Below are 21,183 nucleotides of genomic sequence, written 5' to 3' on the forward strand. Positions count from 1 at the left end.
TCTGGCTAGTTCTTTCTCATGGACAGCTTATGGAGATCTGTGGCAAGTGTGTCTGAATTCCCCTTCCACAGATGCTAAATGGTTGCTCTAGCCCTCTGTTGACCTTTAGTAGTTTGGAAAGTTTTTTCTTGTTCTTACCTTTATTTTTGCTCATCACTTGTTTCTTTTATGCGCTGCCAAAGTAAAAATATCTCTCTTCACAGTGGCTTGGGAATTTACCTTAGTTCAGTTGATTGTCTTGTCATCTTAGCTCTCTGATGGTTAAAGAGTTGGTATGGTTTTGAAAAAAATTTTTTGTTTTTTCCCTCATCTTTAGAGTGGGGATGACATTCTCTTGTGGATTTCTACATCCTAAACAGGACTTGAAATATGCAGAGGAACTGAAAAATCCAAAGTGCAAAATAGCAAAGTCCATCCCCCTTCATACAGTGGAGTCCTTTGCCATAGAAACTCTTTTCATTGAAGGGTATTTCCTGGCTATTGTATCATTTAAACTTCAGTTGCAGATAACAAAATTATAAGAGCTGTTTTAAACTGAATGGTGTTTAATTTTAGAAATTAATTTTAGAAATTTAAAATCATTGATAGGATTGGAGAAGGAGACTCAAGCTGGATCTCAGAATAATCCCTCTGCCCACTATGGGAATTGAGAAGCTGCTGGGTTAACGTCTGAGCCACGGTCACACTGCTGTAGCCACGATCTTCAGATCAGGAAACCTCTGGCAGACTCATGGGGTCTAGAACAATTCTATGCCTCTTACTTTCGCTGCAGCAAGATGGATCCCTCGCTATGCACCATCCATACTGTGCCTACTTAATTTACTTCCGAACTTGTCTTATATATACATCTGACTGGCAGAAATGAATCACAGGAGAGTCTTAGAAATACTGTGTTTGGATTTCTAGCCTTGGTAGCATAAGAAAGTGAATTAGCAGGAAGTTGGAAAGGATACCGAGCAAGTCAAAATTAGAGACAGTAGAATCCATTTGAGTGAGCCCATTTGAGGAGGAAGAAATGTATTAAAGGGTGTCAGAAAGCTAACAGACCTCCAGAAGGGCCAGGGATCCATGTTTCGATGCTTCATAGCCAGGACTTCTGAAGCCAGCAAACCTACCTGACCCCACAGTGGCCACCCTCCAGCAGGAATCCCCCCAGCCCCCCATCAGGTCTACTGCCTCTGCCCACCCATCTTGCCTGATTCTCTTCTACCCTGACTCTGTCAGTAAGTGCCATGTATCTCGGCTCTATTCTTAGAACACTACTTTTTACCGAGTTTTGTATTACAGTATTTTTTATTATAAGTGAGGGAAACTCAATCTCACCTAGTTTAGAATAAAAGATAGGTATTTTGGTTATATTAGGATTCTTAGTTGCCAAGTACACAATTCACTACATCTAATTTAAGCCAAATGGCATATAGAATATTAAGTTCTCATAAAGTCTCTGGGAAGACTAGAGACCTAGGTTTGATGCTGCCTATGCCCTCTGCTGTTTGAAAGAAAGGTCAGCACAGATGCTGGCTACAGTCCATGAGGTCACAAAAGAGTCAAATATAACTTAGCGACCAAATAACACCAATTACCCCTGAATTATTAGAAAATATGGTACTTTTTCCTTAAATGAGGAGGCTTAAATTTAATGTCACAGCATCCATCTCTGATGTTTATTCCTCTTCTGGTTTTAGCCACAGCCCTGTCTTTATAACTTATAACTTCTGCATTAAATTATAAAGGTAAAAACACACCACAAACAACAGACTTTATATAAAAATAGAAAGGGAAGTCGGTGCAGAAGAAAAATCGGAGCAGGGAATGAAATGTAGATGTTTCTCTAGTCTTCCTTTCTCCCTTTGTGGAACGCTTTCTGATGCCTTAGGTGGCATCCAAAATAGAACACCTCCCCCTCCGCCTCCCCTGACCGAGAGTTTTGTATCAGAGTACTTTTGATTATAAGTGAGGGAAACTCAACCTCACCTAGTTTAGAAGAAAAGATGGATATTTTGATTATATTAGGTTTCTTAGTTGCTAAGTACACAATTCACTACATCTGATTTAAGCCAAAAGGCATATAGGATATTAAGTTCTCATAAAATCTCTGGGAAGACTAGAGACCTAGGTTTGGATGCCACCCACGCCCTCTGCTATTTGAAAGAAAGGCCAACACAGTATCTTAGATGATCAGAGTTTATCTGGTCTGGTGGGGTGACCCAAACCTTCACTCCTGCAGATTCTGAGTTCCGGGTTAAAGGCAGTGTTCTGTGGAAATAAGTCATTCATAAGTCTGTGTATGGTATTACTAGCCAATGCATTTCAGGCAAAAAAGGGAAATCATATCTAGAATAATTGTCCATTCAATAAAAACAGATAACTGCTATTCTAGGATGCTGAGAGTCTAATCTAGCTGACGTTTTACTAGGAATGGTCCCATGCTGGAGGCCCTGTGTACTTTGTTCCTTGCAGGTTAGACACTTGGAGGAATCAGATCAGAATCGGTAAGAGAGATCCCTGTGGTGGCTTCCACGTGTGTGTCTGTTTTGTTTGTGTCCTTTGAGCAGTCATTGGGTGTCTAGGAAAAGAGGCTGGCTGGCAGCCATAGAGGGGATCATCTTGGCCAGCAGGTGAATGAGAAACCTCCTGTGCAGAGGACCTTTGTGAGCACAGGGACTCAAATATCCTCACAGCCAGACCCCCTCCAGGTGTCTGTCCCACAGATCTCTTTTCTAAGCCTCATTGCAACCAGTCCTCTAATCTGATTCCTTTCAAGTTTCTGATCATTGTGTCAAAGAAATGACCATTGTCCACAGGTGAATGTAGATTAGTACCTCTGGCCTTCTCTCGCAATTCAAAGTACAACATCAGATGTCCACTCTAGTGGTCTGCCCTCCACAAGCGTCTCCCTTCTTCACTGTGCTTTAGGCACTCCTGCCTGGGGCTAAAATGCTGCAGAGTCTAATTCCAGCTGGTGCCAGCATCATGCGGAGCCATCTGTTGCATTTGGATTTTTTCCTCTTCAGTTGGCATATCGTAGGGAACTCCCATGAAGCCAGAGTGAGGGTTGAGGGAGAGATTATACTTCAACAGGAGTAGACACAGACATGACCTACACTTCTTGATGAGAGCCTGGTGGTGCTGAGCACAGCCGATTAGGACTTTAGGACTTAGATAAAATGTGGCTCATGAGGAAGCTTGGGTTACATGTCACTTGGTTTTCTTTTTTCAGACTACCAGGTAAACTGCATGCCAGGGGCTGTTTCCCAAAAGAATGACTAGGAGATAAGAAGTCTTGCTTTGCTTAAAACCCTAGGAGACTATGCCTAGGGTTTTGCTGCAGTCAGCTCCTTAACACTGCCCCTCAGACCCCTTCAGCTCCATTAGATTGCTTTATGTTAAATTGGAGAAAATTATATTTGCTTTAACTGCAATTGAGACGGCAGCTGTGCCGATCTGTTCCTGTAAGGAGACCACATTTGTTGAAGGTGGCACCCAATTAAACTTAAAAATAATTTCATTTTTCTAAACTCCGTTTATTTTTCTCTTCAGGCCAAACAGGTGAGTTAAATATGGAGGTGATAGGAATGTCATGAATGGTGTTCATGTAGGTCACAAGCAGAGCCCTAGCTGCACTGGGGTCTGGGAAGAACTGTTTAAAGCCAGTGGTACATTAGAGCAAGCTCGATGGGAGTCAGAGGGTGCTGACTCACCCATCAGTACATCTGCCTTAACAGCTAACGATTGAATGTTCTCATTCTGTTTGAAGTGCCCTGATCGGCTTCTTGAATGAATATCAGATCTCCCTTTACAGAGGGACATACTCAATATTTTCTCCCATCTTGGGTATCATAAGTAGAAGCTCATTTGGCCATTTTTGAATAATTATGGAAAAGAGCAGACAAGCTTCCTGCTTTTCTGATATGTACCACACTTGGCTGTTTTTTGGAGACTTGGGTTTTCATTTTATTTACAACAAAATAGATTAAAGTAGAGCAGTTTTTGAAAAGGTGAGGGGTGCTACGCTACAGACCAATGACCCCTAGCTGTGGATGTCATCTTTGGAAGTTAAAGAACTCAGGCAAGACTTCAAAATACTATTTCTAAAAATTATACTTCAGCCTCACTCATAGCCCGAGAAAAACTGATTAAGTCATGAAATGTTATCAGTCATAAGGTTTATAATTTTAAACAAAATCGCGGCTGAGAAATGTTTTGTATCATCACCTCTAGCTGAATAGAACTTGTTTGGGGACCCTTTGCTCAGAATTAATTTCAGTTTTCTCAAACATTTCTACTAGATTGCGTCTCCCATGTAGGTTATTGCCTCATTATTTTTAAGAAATGGTTTTAAAGGAAAATAATTTCCTACAGTAGCTTGTTTTCATTATCACGTTACATATTTTTTCAGCTCCCTTGGAAATCACTGACTAGCATCATTGAATATTATTACATGTGGAAAACTACTGACAGATATGTGCAGCAGGTAATTTTTCATGTTGCTACCAATATAGTTGCATTAAAATGAACTATTTGCACGTTAATATTTCTTAGCAATATGCTTAGTTTTAAATTTGTTTTGTTTGCTTTATCTCTTCTAGACCACTATAAACTATGTAATTTCGTATCTTTAGCATATCATTTTAAGATTTTAGTCTCAATATTTTCTTTACTTCAGATTCCATTATGATAAATTTTGAAAAGATAGCAGGGAAAGATCCACCAGAGAGGTTTTATGTTCCTTGTACGTGCCTGGTGCTTCATCTCTTTGTTGGTATAGTTGACAGAAATGACTTCAGATGTGTAAGAGTTCTTCTGAAACCTCCTGGACATTTGCGTGATTATATCAAGTGTTTGACCTTAAGTGTAGGAGTTAGTCTTTGCTAGTTTAATGTCTTTACTATTTAAAGTTTACTGTACATAAATACAGAACTTTCCCCAAAAAATTATCTCTAAAAGCAGAGATTAACTTATTTTTTAAATCTTTCCCAAATGTCCCAAATTGAGATAATTCTCTCAATTACTACTTTTGGAGGAAAAGTATATTTTCCTCAGGTGACCTAGTATATTATATTCTTCTAGATCCGTGTCAAAACTGGTAGAGACAAAGGGGCAAATAGATTTAACAGGCACTTTTTTCCCTAAGTATATGATCACCCAATGGCAAGTGTTAACACGCTGTAAAAATACAATTTAAAGGATCACTAAAAAAATTACCCTAATGAGTTGTTGAGGTTGTGAATAGTGAATAGATACCCATGGCTTATTGAAAACTGTCCAGTGTTATCATCATATATAATTCAGAAAGTGCTTATTTCAAACTAGCATCCAAAACCAAGTAAGATGGTTCTTTAGAACATTTGTCTGCCATCTTCTCATCTGTTGTTGACTTTCCAAATAAAGTTTGCATGCGTGCCCCCCCACCCCCACCTCACCCCCAGCGTCTACTTAGGTAGATGTGAAGACCATGTGCTCTGGAAATCTGTGTTATTCGAAGTGAAAAGAATTTCTAGAGATGGTGGCAGTGATGGCATCAAGGATGGTTGAAATGTGTTTGAATTAAATTATTTCCAAAAATTTCAGCTCCTTATTTGAAAGTTTTAAGTTGTCTCCTTTTTTATTTCCTTCTCATTGAGAAAATGGAGGCTTCCCTTGTATTCTGCTTTGCCGTGATTCTGAATGTCCACCGTACATTATTTTCTTTCTCGATTTGCATTTTCTGTTGTGGTGATCAGTCTCTGGCTTTGATTATGTAATCTTTTCACCATGCCTTTCCCTGCATTTGGCTCCTAATTGGTTCCTGAAAATCTGACATGAGTTCAATCAAGCTTTAAAGTTTACTGCATACCTCCCAAGATTTTGAGGGTAAATGCTTATTTAATTGGACTTAGTTACTGTCTCTTTCTTTTGCATAGACTTTGGAAACTAATCATCTCTGAGTAATTTTCTAAAAACAAAGATCATTGTTTTTTATCCCTCCCAGAAAGGCAAAAAAGAAATAAAATAGAAACTAAATGTGAAAAGTAAAAATGATTACTTATAAGTTTGATTTATCTGCTTCTAGAGGAATGGGAAATGGAGTTGCTCATTGCATTATTTTTAAAATTTGTGTCTAAAATGTTTTTCATATCTGTTCTGTACCTCAGAATCTAGTGATTTTCCTTACAAATTTCTGCAGTTTCAGAACATGTACATGAAAGAAAAACTCATCTTAAAAAGGCAGTTTTTGAATTATGTTTTAATGTTTTATTTTCTTGTGAATGTTTTTAAGACAGATGAAGTGGTAATAATTATTTTGACATTGTGTGTGTAAAATATTTCATCTATCTTTTCAATTAGAAACGTCTAAAGGCAGCAGAAGCTGAGAGTAAACTGAAGCAAGTGTATATCCCAACTTAGTAAGTAATGGAAATCTTATAAAATATTTGCCATGGTATTAATTCTATCCAAAACAAAATATTTACATTTTTGTCATCTTCAGCCAGATTTGAATTTCTTTGTGTATCTTATTTTCTTCCACTACAAAGCATAATTTGCTTTCCATTTTAATGCCACTGCAGTGATTTTATTTTAGGAAGAAAATGGCTCGTGGGGGAATCCCCAGCTTGACTAACAAAAGGACCAGAGAGCAAAAATGCCATCAAAGCTTCAGGGAAAGTATTAGAAAACTAACTTATGAAAATATTATTTGAAGCAAATGTGTTTCAGAAAGCTAGCAACTTTTGAGACTTCTGTATTGTATAATGTATTTTATTTGGGTAATGTGCATTACCCTTTTGAGGATTGTTTTTATTTTATGGAGGATTTTACATTGTTTGTTTGGGGAAAGTTAGGGAATGTAATTAGAACCAAACTTTGTAAATATTGGATAAATAATAAATCGGTCTTGATTGTTTCAGATGCCTAGCATTCTATCATTATCCTCTGGGTTTAGGAATTATTATATATTAAAGTGAATGCCAGTTTTCATTTGCTACATTTTAAATGAATTATCTCTTTTTTTTTTGAGGTCATAAGTTTGACAATTTATTTGTTCAAGCAGATTTAGTTTATTGAACACCATGTATATAGTGCTATCCTAGGTTCTTTGGGGATTAAAATGAAATTCACTACAAAATTCTATGTACTGATTCAAACCTTTTCACTCTTTTGAGTTCAGTACAGTATCATATACCTAGCTTTTTCTTTACTGAATTTCAATACATTAATACATATTTTAATACACAGGAGGCCTCATAGACAATGAATTATTATATTTCTTATTAGTTTTTTTTCTCAAGGTAGGTAACATGTAATTTATAAGATCCATAATTTTTATTCAGGGCTATAATGTCCTTTCTGCAGAGTGGTTTCTAATATTTTAAAAAATTATATGTTTTATTTGACTGATCTATAAAAGAGCAACTCCCCAAAGAAAACAGTATTGTGGTTCATGTGTCTTAGATTTTCAAAAGCAAGCACATCAGCATTCCTCTACTTTACAGTGCTGTCAGATCACAGGAAAAGTGGCTAGTATTCACCAAATACCACAGTTTTGGTGTTTCTATTCAGTTTTGCATTGACTTTGGAATCTTGATCTAAGTTGAAGACTGGTCTGTGGGTCAAATCTCACCTGCCACCAGTTTTGGTAAATAAAGTGTTTACAGAACAGCCATGTTCTGTAAATCATATATGTAAATAGAAGTTATGAATCTGTATTGTTGAGTTGGATAAGAAGCTGAGTTCTTTGAACAATTTCCCAATTAACTCTGAAATATTATTTTAAAACAGATTGTAGGTTAAGTTGGTTTTTTGACCACACCACATGGCTTGTTACACCCCAGGGGTCGAACATGAGTCCACACCCGCAGTAGTGAAAGCAGTGAGTCCTAATCACCGGACCGAGAGTTATTTTTCACTCGTACTTGTTTGAATCTGACAGTCTGCTATATGCGAAGCACTGTGTTCAGTACTAGAAGTCGGTCAGTTGGGAAGACAGGTGGTCTTCTGGAGCCTGCATTCTAGTGTGGGGGAGTCAGAGGCCAAACAGCTAGTCACCCAGAGTGACGAGTACTGTGGTGGAGAGGAAGCGCTTGTGTGAGAGTTTATCCTGGGACCACACTCAGGTGATGCTGTCAGGGAAGATTCCTTGTGGAGGTGAGTTTGAGTAAACTCTAGGCAAGGGATTAATTGGGTGATGGGGGCTTTCCGGGCTGATGGAATCATGAGATGGAAAGGGGCAGAACATAGTTAAGGAGCAGAGAGAAAGGCAGTGTGGCTGATATGAAGAGAGTGGTGAGCCGTGGGAGGCCAGTATGGTGGGCAGGGGCCAGGGGTTAGCCCTCTGATGAACGCTGGAATTGGATTTGAAACAAGGAAGTGTCATCAGATTTGTATGCGCTTTAAGATGACTGGCTGTATTTTGGAAAATGGTTTGGGGAGTCAGGGGAGTGGCTGTAAGGACACCAATTATGAAGTTCCTGGAGAAGAAAGATGATAACGACTTGACCTAGACCTGTGGCCTGGACAGTGCCTGCTACTTGGAGGTGATTGACTTGTATGGAGGGGAGGAGGGGAGATGTTGAATCCCAGGTTTCTGGCTAGCTTAATTAGGTGGATTGCTGTGCTGTTCACCATGATGAGAAGCTGCAGCAGAGAACCAGGTTGGGTCATTTTGAGTTTGCTTTCTTCAAAAAGAGGTGTTGAATATGTTGTCAGATATATTGTTCTTAAACTCAGAAGAAAGTTCTGGGCTAGAAGTCCAAATTTGAGCTTCATTTGCATAGAATATTGTTCTTGAAACTACAGATTTCTTAGAGTAATAAGAAGTTGAGCCTTGGACCAAACTTGAGGAAATCTAGTATTTCTATATCAGATAGATATTGATAGCCGAAAAAAGAATAGCCAGGTGAGTGCATTATCACACAGCCCGAGAGAGGAGTATCTTTCAAAGAGGGAAAGAGGTTAACAGTGTCAAATGCTAGTGAAAATAGCCAGGGAATGGAGCAACATGGAGGTGGTTGGTGACAGTGAAGACTGGCAGCTCTCAAGAAAACTGGCTGAAAAGGCAAATCCCTGGTGTTGAGGGTTGAGTATGGGTAGAGTAATGGAGTTTTTCTTTTTTTTAATAGGAGAGATATGTTTCCATGGTAAATTTGGGTCCAGGAAAGAGAATCAAGTGTACAAAGTTCTCAAGAGGGCAGGAGGGCTGGAGTCTGGAGTACAGAGGAAGGGAGGAAGGATTTGGGCATTAGCTAAAAGGAAGGGCAGCTTCATATAATGCAGCTTTTAAAACTTTATTAAAATCATCACATTAGCATCAACCATTTGTCCCCTGAGAATTAATCTATAGGTTCTTGGTTTTGAAAAGCGTATGTTTAGTGGTTGACCTGTCTGTATTCCACCTTTACATACTCATTTTCCTTTTGTGATTATTATAATTAAAGTCAGTGGTTTATTCAGCCACATAACATTCTAGATTAATTTGAACAACTGAAGTTGTGTTTACTCTCGCTTTTTTCAGGCTGCTCAACTGTAAACTGTATTAGCTCTCTTTTAACACATATATATTTGGCCCTGTGTTAAATGTCAGATATTTTCATATATAGAGAAAATCTTCTGAAATTGGCATTATCAGCCATTTGACTTCAAGGGGTATCATTTCTGAGTATGCATAGTAGATTTTTACAGACCTTTGGAAATCTTGGTCATTGTTAATCACCACTTTTAATTTTGTGTTTCCAACTGAAATCTATAGAGGAGAAATACTTTTTGTCTATTTTAAAATGTGTTTTTAAAACCAATTTGTCTTCAAAATACATTGCTGGCACAGATAAGAAGTATAAATAATAGCCCTGTTCATAGAATAGGGCTTTCAGTGCACACACAGGTTAGCTGGTTTCACTTAAGAGTTACAGTATCACTGGCAGAAAGAAATCTTAATTTGTCATCAGATAAAGTTTACATATTAGGCTTTCACTGGTAAATGTAAGTGTGGGAATGAGAAAGAGCAAAAAGGAAACTCCTGAGTCTACTCTGAAACTTCAAATGTCTTTCTTAATAGCTGTGAGCTCTCTTTACTTCACTGGCCATAGGAATATATGTAGTCTGCATGTAGTCATTCAGCATTCATTGCTAACAAATAAGTTGCTAACTTATTTTATTTTCTGCCCAGCATATAGACATGAAGGCTCCTCTAGAATGAAAGTTGCTTGATGTCAGCACTTTTCTTTACTGGGCCCTGAATAAATATATGTTAGGTAAATTAATAGTGTACTTGAGGACATACTGTGTACACCTAGATAGACAGTGTTCTTGGGCGTGACTGATAGGCAGGGCAGTTAGGCTACCCCAGACGGGAAAAAGTAAACCATGTTGGCACAGTAAGTACCAAAACAGTCCAGGCTACATGATTCTGAGGAATTATGCCTTCTGGAAATCTGATAGATATTACCTTTTTCCTCTTAAAAAGAAATGCCTCGGATACATTTAGTGGTTTTTCTAATTTCAAGTGCCCTGTAATCATCTTCATAAACATTCAAGCATAATAGAAATGATGAGCGGCCACAGTCTCCTGAAGTGCTTTTACCTCTCACAGTAAGCCCAGCCGATATCCGCAGTGTCACTGCTGACATGCAGCTTTTGTGCAGTTCCCTGAGAGCCAGTGTGGGGTCAGCAGCTGTCACTCCAGCAGCAGGATGGGCAGTGGTTTTCCCTAAACACTGCACACTGCTTAATTTATTTAATCCAGAAATTATTTTGTCATGATAAGTAATAAAATTTAATAACTTGCATCTTCCAAAATTTCAGACAGTATCCTAAGGAAATTGTGTCTGGGTGAGGAAGAGATATGACTATTTATTTTGTGAGTGTCATGCTTATGAGATTGGTTTTTACATAGCCTCGGTTTGTAAAGATAAATGGTTTGGGTTCATTTAAACACCTTATTTTTATTTCTTCTTCATCAAACATTCAAATGTTTATGTGTGGTTAAGATAAATCAGTAGTGAAATGTAGAGCCTTTTACCTTGTTACACAAGTCATTTTTATCACTTCACTTTATATTTCATTGAAAGCAGCAAACCAAATCCCAACCAAATATCCACCAGCAATGGCAAACCTGGTGCTGTGAATGGAGCTGTGGGAACCACGTTCCAGCCACAAAACCCTCTCCTTGGGCGAGCCTGCGAGAGCTGCTACGGTAAGTTTTCTCCAGCAGGGCTTATTCCGCACTCCAGCCCCTACTCCCCCAGGGACCGTGCTGGCAGCATCCGTGGGAGGTGTGGGAGTCAGCCCTGCATGGAGAGCAGGATAAGGTAGCCTCAGAGTGAATAGATGCCCATCCTTACCTTCCTCTTGGACGCTCAATTTAGGTGTTAGGTTCCTTTGATTTGATTCTGTGGTGTCCTGGGTTTGTTGAGTATTCCACAGCAGTGCGTGCTAAGCTGCATTCAGAGCTGTTACTAGCTTTGTGTAAACCATGGTCCCACGAAATATACCAATGTACTTTTGGTGTTTCTCAGTATCTTTTGACAAATTAAAGGCTCCACATAACTTTGTAGGAAGGACTTAGTGCTAGAAACTGGTATTTATAGTCCTCAGACCAGTTCCCTTAGAGCACTGGCTTGGGAGATGCTGTTTATGATACTCTTGTATTTATCAGTATTTATCCTTGTTAAAAAAAACTGCCTGATGCCGGCAGCATTATATTTGCCTTGAATGTTAAATTGAGGTGGTGAGATGAACCGTTAAGTAGTCGATACTACTTCTCCTTTTTTTCTTTTTCTTTTGGCTGCACCTCTCTGCATGTGGAATCTTAGTTCCTTGACCAGGGATTGAAGCCACGTCCTCTGCAGTGGTGATGCTGAGTCTTAACCACTGCACTGCCATGGAGGTCCCAGATACATTTTTTATATTTCTTTAAAACCTCAAACAACAATATAGTCTCTTAAACGGGGCTATGGTGACACAATCATCCATATGGCCTTCCAGTCAGAGCAGCTTGGTGTGGAAGAAGGAAGGACACAATATTGACTAAAAATCACCCATATGTCCTTCCAGTCGGAGCAGCCTGGTGTGGAAGAGGGAAGGACACCAATGTTGACTAAAAACATCTACTTGGTGCCCAGTTTTTGACTCTCCTCCATGCCCCATACCAGGCTCCAGCATTAGGAAAGGCTCTTAAAGCCAAATCATGTAATTATCTTTCCTACAACCAAGGAAGGTGTGAGCCAGACGGATTGCTGTCTTCATAGAAATAGCACATGCCTATTCTGTACCACGAGAGCGCAAAGGGAAACACTTTGTGGAAAATTAGATTCTTTTGGTCACAATTTTACATGGATTGCATAGCTGTTTTTGCATTGGGGGAAATCTTAGATTTTGAACTTCATTTATATTTAAATGAAAGTAGAAAGACTCCTAAAGAAATGCTAGTGGCTTAATGTGTCTTATACACCCCCTTTCATCTTATATGTAGTCTCACATATCCCTTTAAATAATTATTCCACCATTTTTATATGTGCATGACAAAAAACAGTTTTAATTTTATAATCTTTGAGGTCCATGTATTAAATTACTTATTATATTTCAATATAATATACATACCAAATTTATCTTTACAGAAAGAATTTGATGTTTTCTGTTTGTCAGTCTTTAATTGAATTTGAGTTAATTGTATAAAGAGAAAGGCATTTGTTGACATATTAAAATGACATATCATGATTAATTTGGATAAAAATACTTTTTTAAATACAAGTGAAAATTTATATTCAGAATCCAAAATAAGTCCATGCCTAAATATTTAGGATTCTTAAAATTTGTGTTTAAAAAAACTCAGCTTGACTTATTTGACTATTTGGTTTTAAATTACAAGAGGGAACATTTTTAAGTTACTGTTTGCCAGGAGTCCCCCCAGAATAACACATGATGGGGTTCATAAGAAGTAGTATGGCTATAGTGATCACTATATCTTCCCTTTTGACAGTGTCTTGTGAAGTGTTAGTTGATAACCCTGATGTGCCGTTCGAACATGTTAACTTGAAGAGGGCAACGTTCCAGGTCAAGGGTAGAAGATTCAGTGTTTTCTGTCTTAAACTTCAGATCCATTGTGGGAATACTTAAATTGTTATATGGCAGTAATTTAAATTTCAGAGCAAAATAACACAGGTCTGTAGTGTTTGGCTCAGGAATAAATCAGCTGAGCTCTCAGGGCTTAAGCATGCCGCGATCTCTGCTGCACGTGCTCACTTGATAGGGACTTACAGTCTTGAAACGGATTCCATTTCTAAAGAGAGAAGTAAAGTAATTGTTTTATCTATTGATTAAAATAAAGGAATGAAAAAGAGATAACCCGTTTCTGACCAACTTCTACCTTTATCTGTGAGAGTCCCTCTAAGCACCTTAAACCCTGAGCTAGTTTCTGAACCATAGGTTTGGAAACCAGGATTTAGTTTAATACCTTCCTGATAACTTACCTCCAGAAATGTACACAATAGGGGATGTTTTTAATGAACCAACAAAAATTCCTTCAGCAGTATAATGTGTAATAGAGGGCACTTAATAAGGGCATTTGATATATAGAGAAATAAATGGCTGAATGAATTCTGACTTGAAAAATACATGCATGTATCAGACGTTCCTGTTTGCCGGGTAAACTGGGAGAAGAAAAATAAGATTATAAACTAAAGATGGCTTTGGACTGTTTTTCAAATGTTTGTCTGTATATGTATTGCTGTTACAAGTTATATCACATTCTTATTTTACTTATTTTTCCCCTCCATCTTTAGCTACACAGTCTCATCAGTGGTATTCTTGGGGCCCACCTAATATGCAGTGTAGGTTATGTGCAACCTGTTGGCTCTATTGGAAAAAATACGGAGGCCTGAAGATGCCCACCCAGTCGGAAGAGGAGAAGTTACCTCCTAGCCCAGCTACCGAGGTACACAAGCAGTGGTCTTTTTAGTGTTGAGAAATGGCACGTTTTTCAGCGCCTGAATCACTCCTCGCAAACGGAAGTAGAGTATAGGCAAACTTAAGCAAAGCTATTAAAGCTAACCATAGTACTGAAATGTTCAGGGTAGGTGTGGAGAGAGGGGCAGGGACAAATCCAGTTTTTTCAGGTATTCAAAATATTGGTCTTGAGAGATTACTCAGACAGAAGAACAATGTGTGTGGGAGGTGTTAGCATGAGAAGAGAGCCTACAAGTTAAATATTGGTTTTAATGGCTTTTTTGAAACAGTTTGCAACCTTTAGCATGTTGAAAATGCTTTATTGCATAAAGTAATAAATACAAATTGATTATTTTTCCTGTTCCTGAGCTATCATAGGTATAACAGGAAAGCATGGACTCAATCTTGGGGTGAACAACAGTTTAAATATGATTTGGTAAACTTTTCATAGATGGCAAATATTAGGTATTTACCTATAGAGAGCTAACAAGCCTTAAGGACCCTCACTTCAATATTTGGGACTTCCCTGATGGTAAAGAATCCACTGTAATGCAGGAGACCTGGATTCAGTTCCTGGGTTAGGAAGATCCCTGGAGAAGGGAATGGCTACCCACTCCAATATTCTTGCCTGGAGCATTCCATGGCCAGAGGAGCCTGGTGGGCCAGTCCATGGGGTCACAAGGAGTTGGACACAATTGAGCAACTAACACACTTCAATATTAAAATAATAATAATGTTACTCCTGGCAGTTTTTCACTGTTGTAAATATGATTTGGGATTGCTAAGGTCAGTTTAGGAGGAAAAAGTATAGGCTCGCAGACACCCCACTTCCACCCAGTTTCCTTCTCTAGTCCCCACCTCCTGCTCCAAAGGACACACTTTAAAATGCTCTCCCCCTGTATTAAGTCATATATTCTTCAGTAAAAGACGTAAAACTTGCCCTTTTCTTTGAGCAGAGTGCAAGCAGTATGTATGTGACACATTCTGGTCTTCACACATCTGTTTGTCTGATTTACAGGACCCGCGAGTTAGAAGTCATATGTCTCGCCAGGCCATGCAGGGGATGCCAGTCCGAAACACTGGGAGCCCGAAGTCTGCAGTGAAGACCCGTCAAGCTTTCTTCCTTCACACTACATATTTCACAAAATTTGCTCGGCAGGTCTGCAAAAATACCCTCCGGCTGCGGCAGGCAGCAAGACGGCCGTTTGTTCCTATTAATTATGCTGCCATTAGGGCAGAATGTAAGATGCTTTTAAATTCTTAACCTTATATGTTGTGCTTCTGACCATCTTCTCTCTTCCCTCTCTCTGTTTTTATTTTTGTTTGCAATAAACATAAGTTCTTGTGTGCAGCCTTTTATTTGGTTTTTTTTTTTTTTTCTTTTTTAACATTGTTTTGTCTGCTGCCATTTGTATCACGCCAACCTGAAAAGGAAACATTGAAACTTCTGCCATCTTTGTGAGAAAGTAGTGCTCAACAAAAGATAGGTGGGAGGTGATCCTACCCAATGGGGTTTTGTGATGGAGTTGCCTAAAAGCCCTTATTGGGGAAGCACCTTTACCCCTAAGGTAGAATAAAGCCTGCCAATTTGCACTAATGACAAATTGTACGTCTTTGTAAACTTCTCAGTTTCCCACAAACCCTTTACAGTTATATAATATTCTGGAAAGTCAGTGTTTCATAACAAATTAGAAGATTTAACAAGCTATAAATGAATTTTAAAGTCTTTTGGGTGAATTTTCTGAAAAACATTTAATTTTTACAAGCTAGTATCTGAATTTGTGGTTGAGCATTCTATTTGTCCAGTTTGGCTTCCATTTCATAATTATATACCATATGTATCAGTACGTAACACATTTTATTACTCACATCTTCAACACATTCAGTCTTGCTTATGTTTGTTGTTGTTAGAACAAATGTCATATGTTCCAGTGCATTGCAGGTGGTTCTTATATTCCCGTGCACCCCTAAGCGTGTCCATAATTTGTCTGTGAGCTCTGGTTCTAGCCTTGTTACTTTAGTCGCGCTCCTGGCTAGCATGTTAGAGCCATGCACGTTTCTCCCCTATGGGGTAAGAAAACTTGCTGTGTTGCTTAATAGATGGGAAATCTTGAAGAAATTCTGTAGGTACTTTATCGTGAGAAATTTATTATTTTGAGGCATTCCGTTTTAATTTAAAGAAGGTATCTGTAAAAGGAGTGATGATTGAAAAGTGGTGTTTGTTCCTGAAGATAATTTTCAGCCGAACAGTTGAAAGGCTTTAAAACATACAGGTAAAAGCTTTAAAAGAAGAAGAGTGCTTTGTAAAGGGAGTAGAAATTGGAAGTAATCTCTGCGTGCCATAGAGGGTAAACCTCGCTACACGAGACTCGTAATATTGGAGAACTTAGGCATATATACTGACGTTTCGTGCTATTTTTGTGCTAGTGTTTCGGAGTTCATGGATTTACGTTATCATTTTCTTACCATTTTAAGGAACTAGAAAATATTTATACCTACCTAAACTGCTTAGCTGGTTTAAAAGCATATTTTTATAAGTAATTTCTTAAATATAAGGAATAAAAAATGTTACGGGAAAGAAAATGAATGGAATTCTCCCATTAAAATTGGCCAGGCTCCAAGATCATCTTTGTTTCTATGAATGGAAAAGAAACCATCACTAACTTGATTGAGTTCTGAGAAAGCTTTTTCTCATTAAGCTTCTGTTAATTTCTCAGTTAATTTGCAAATTGTCTTTATTCTGATGATTCTTCAGTGAAGTATGCTTTCTTCTGTCACCTCGTTTTGATTTGTTGCAGTTGAAAGGCTGTGCCACTAAAAAGGGTCAAGATTAAATTACCTGTATTATATTTCTACAAACATAGCTATCATAATGATGATGATCATAATAAAAGAAAAGAGGCGTTTTTTTGTGATGAAATTCAAGGGGCATATTTTATTTTGTAGTTAGCTTCACTGAGCAAGTTTATAGAATCAGATTCTCAGAATAATTTTACCGTACAACTTAAAATGTAAAAGTTTCACCAGCCGTGTACTCAGTGCTGGTCCCTGCAACCAGCAAGCAGCTAATGAATTCTTCCTAGCATCTAATTGCTTCTTGCATCATCTTCTCATATGTGTACCTTGTTACCACCTGTTTAGCAGATTTCTTTGATCTTGGCTTGTTAGTAAGATTAGGTGTTAATAACCTGATGTCTGTACACAACCATGTTTGTGGTCCAATGGGAGGGTAAAGCTATATCATTATTATTTTTTTATATAAACTTTCCTTGGTTTCTCAAAGGTAGTGGTGACCCTGTCCCTCCCCATAAAAGTTAAGTCACTATGATGCAGTATGACTGCACTTTCAGATCAGGTGAAAGTTTATAATTCTAAAGGTATCGATGGATCAAGAGCTCCAATTTATATGTTTAGTATAATTCTTCATAATGTTGAAAAAGGAGAATAGTTTTCCCTGTGAACTTGAGATTCTTCCTCTTGTAAGAACTGCAGAAGTTGATGCCGGTGGCTTCTGGCCTTGGCAGCACCACTACAGCAATATCATAGCCAGAGTTTATGGAATGACAGATGGCGTAAGAGTGAACAAGTAGGGAGCTGAATAGATACATTCTCAATTACATGAGAGAGAGCATAGTCATACCTTTGAGTTTTCACAAGTTAATTCTTGTGTAGAGGAATTTTTGTTGTTAACAGCAGCACTCTCTGACTTTTATTTTCCTTAAGAAACAGGTGTCAAAGACTACAGTAGAGTGAGTAGGCGAAATCTTTGTTTGCATGTCCATAAAGTATCTCAAGGAAAATGTAAGAGTAATGTCCTTGGAAAGGGAAACTGGGAGGCTGAGGGAAAGGGGTGGGAAGGAAACTTGCTACTGTTCATCTTTCTAAACGTTTTCAGTTTTGAGTCATGGGAATATATTTCCTATTTAAAAATTTTTTTAACCTGAAATAAACCTGTGGTATAACCAACATGTGTTTTATAGATATAGATATAAAATGATTTATAATTCCAAACCCCCAAATACCTATTTATTTTAATAATATACCTTTATATGTGATTATGTAAGTCCGTGCTGAAAATTACTAATATAAGTAATTTATATTAGTAATATAAATTACTGAACCAGTTCTACCGTGTAAATAGTACAAGTACAATAATACAAATGGATTGCAGGACCAAAAACCAAACCACTTCAGAAAGAAAAGTGTGATGTCCTGGACGAGACTCGCAGACCGACTGCATGGCTGTAACACAGCACCAGCTTTCAGATAGCCTGTCTCTTCTCCCTCTTGACACCCCTCCCCTCATTAAAAAAGTGCCATGACGTAATGATGATGGTGTTCCTCCTTTGTTACTGTTATCAGACATCACCACTGAGTTTACTGGATAACTTGTTAAAAATCTGTAAAATCACCCAACACCTGGTGAGCACATGGTTTCTATCTGAGACTAGGATACAGAGACTGGGGTTAAATATAAGCAATATGTTAGCAGCATTCAATAGATGAAGCAGAAGTTCCTTGAGAAGTGGATCCAAATGACTTAGGTGCCCCCTCTGTAGCTTACATGAATAATTAAGTAGTTTTTGAGTTGATAACACACTGGACTTTAATGATAGCACCATTCCTCAGAATGAATGTCTTCAAAGGGGAATCTGGAGCCCTTTTTCTCTGAACATGCTAATTCAACTTCAGAAGTATCCCAGGGGCCCATATTCAGAAAAACTTGTTTATACATATTTTGAGTTTTCTAGAGGTTTCTCAGCAAAAGTTACTATTAATAATTATATAAAGTTTTTGAAATTTTAAGTTCTAACTTTAGGAGAGAACAGTTCTGGCTTATTTATTTTGATAGTCTGTTATTTTAGTAGAAACTTATCTTCGAATGGATGTTTTTAAATTTTTCTAAGGGAACAAAAATGGCTACAAGTCTTGGGCCAAATCAACACCGTTCCCGTTCATACCTTTTTTAGAGCTAACCGTTGTCATCAGTGTCTAAAGTGTCCAGAGATAACATCTGTATCTCTAACAAAACTAGGTGTCTTCTTTGTTTTTGGACAGATGTTAATGTCTACATTGCTCTGTACCTTGCCTTTTTTACTTGATGGATCTTGGAGGCCATTTCATACCAATTCATAGAGAGCTACCTCTTCTTTTAATCAGCTGCATAATAGTCTATATTTTGAACTTGAGCCAGTTCCCCTATTTTAAAACACTTTAGGTTGTTTCCAGTCACTATTATAAGTAATGTTGCAACAAATATTCTTATATAGATACCTTTTAAGACTGGTGTATGTACGTTACAGGTGTGTGTGCATGCGTGCTCAGGCGCTCAATCATGCCCAGCTCTTTGCAATCCCATATGATCCCTAACAGTAAAACATCTGGGTCAGGCAACGTTCACTTTGAATTTTGATAGTCACTGCCCAGTTGCCCGTAGAAAGACTATGATTCACTCTCCCACCACCGTGTCTGCAGAGTGCCTGTTTCTCTAGAGCCTTGCCAGCAGTGTTATTGATCTCTGAAACCCTTAACTAGTTGGTAAGTGACATGTAAGTTATATTAGCTTGCATTTCTCATTTTGAATAAGGTAAAACATTTTGCATATGTTTGAAAAACATTTGTATTTCCTTTTTCGGTCAGCTGTTTCTGCCCTGGCCTGTTTTCTGTTAAAAATCATAGCAGCTTGTGGGAACTTACTGTATTTTAAGGTAGTTAGCTCTTGATCTGCAGTTCAAATATTGGGTTGGCTAAAAACTTTTCAGGTTTCCCCATAAGAGAGTATGGCAGAACCCAAATAAACTTTTTGGCCAACCAAATATTTCCTCCGTTTTGTCCTTGATTTTGTTGATGCTGTGTTGGCCAAGCAGGTTTTGTTTTGTATCTTTTTAAGTAGTTGAATCTTTTTTTTTTTAAATAGCACATCTGTTTTGTGTCTTGTTTGAAATGCCTTTATAAGAAAATTTTCTTATAAGAAAATTCTATGAATGGTCTTACTATGATAGCAATTTTGAAGGCCCATGCGGGAGACCTGGGTTCAGTCCCTGGGTTGGGAAGATCCCCTGGAGAAGAGAAAGGCTGCCCGCTCCAGTGTTCTGGCCTGGAGAATCCCGTGGGCTGTGGAGTCCATGCGGTCTCTCAGTGTGAGCAACTTCCACCTTCATGTGAGATAGTTTTGTGAATTTTAATTCAGTAGGTACTTTTTGCAAGCTTTCTATTTTCCCCTGTAATATTTCCACAACATCTTAGAAAGATAGCCATGCGTTGCCCAGAAATGGGCAACTTTTCTCCACGTTTACCTCAAGGAAGTAGAGCTCGGCCTTCCAGAAGCCATGAAAACACGCCTCATGCTTGGTCAACTGTTTTGAGTGAGATGAGGGTGTTCTCGCTCTGGCTGGATTTTGATTCTTTCTGGTTTCTTTGGGCATTTCTCTGTTTGCATTCTTTCTCTGTGTGCTTTTAATACATATTAATAACTCCTCTTTAGATAGAGTTAGGTGAGTAACTTGAGAACAAGGCTCCACTGGCCTGGTCTTGAGTACAAATCACAATGTTTTATAACCAGCTCAAGTGTGGCCCTGATCGTCTATGTTTATGATCACTCCCTCCAGACAGAAGCTTTTTCTCTTTTCTGTTGGTTTTCAGTGTAATCGTTTAATGGTTGCAGTTTCTATGTTAAATAGTCTTAGCACCCACCTTTCATCTTGATTTATTCATGGTTGAGACTGATTTTCTTGCCACCAACTGCTTCCTTTATAATGATGATTGATGAAAGGTGGATCCTTCTAAAGAGCTTTGATCTCCCACTCAAGTGCTCTGTAAATTGCCACTTAGAACACTGCATAATTAATCCTACTAATTTAGTGAGAAATTAAAAGCAGATTAATATAAAGTGAAATGGTCTTTGGGTATTGTGTTGGTGACTCGTGATGGGTTTTTTTGATTATTGTCAAGGTGACAGTCATGTGGGAGTTTATTGCTTGGAGCCACTTTGGCAGTTTTCCTCTGGGCCTTAGAAACTGGAGTAAAGAGTGAAGTTAATCTTACTACTAACAGTACAGTAATGGTTTTTGTCCAAAACATTGAGGAAATACTAAGATGATTCATTGAAACTTTATTTTATTAATAGAATATTTTCCTCCTGTCCTCTTCCTAAGTAGAACTTGAATTTTTGATGAATTAGTAATACTAGGAAAGAATTATTACTATTAATTCATAGTGATGTGACAGGTGTTCAATCCTTGCAGGGTTTGGGCTGCGTGTTAATGT

The 21,183-nt window shown here is 38.2% G+C and overlaps 1 protein-coding gene across 5 annotated transcripts in view; it reads left to right on the forward strand.

The window, feature by feature from the left end:
- Positions 1-21,183, forward strand: part of MTA3 (metastasis associated 1 family member 3) — a 217,128-nt gene that overhangs the window by 174,289 nt on the left and 21,656 nt on the right. For 3 of the 5 annotated variants that reach the window (XR_001296256.2, XM_005686589.3, XM_018055173.1), the window contains exons 10-14: positions 4,400-4,474; positions 6,328-6,386; positions 11,043-11,167; positions 13,755-13,906; positions 14,936-15,158. Coding sequence is in view for 4 of the 5 variants with exons in the window: in XM_005686589.3 (XP_005686646.2) it covers positions 4,400-4,474; positions 6,328-6,386; positions 11,043-11,167; positions 13,755-13,906; positions 14,936-15,158 (634 nt within the window). In the remaining variant the exon portion in view is untranslated. The remainder of the gene's footprint in view (positions 1-4,399; positions 4,475-6,327; positions 6,387-11,042; positions 11,168-13,754; positions 13,907-14,935; positions 15,159-21,183) is intronic. The other 2 variants (XM_013967589.2, XM_018055174.1) reach the window with 1 other exon arrangement.

Source organism: Capra hircus, chromosome 11 (genome assembly GCF_001704415.2).
Source record: "Capra hircus breed San Clemente chromosome 11, ASM170441v1, whole genome shotgun sequence".
In the NCBI taxonomy this organism is placed as follows: Eukaryota; Metazoa; Chordata; class Mammalia; order Artiodactyla; family Bovidae; genus Capra; species Capra hircus.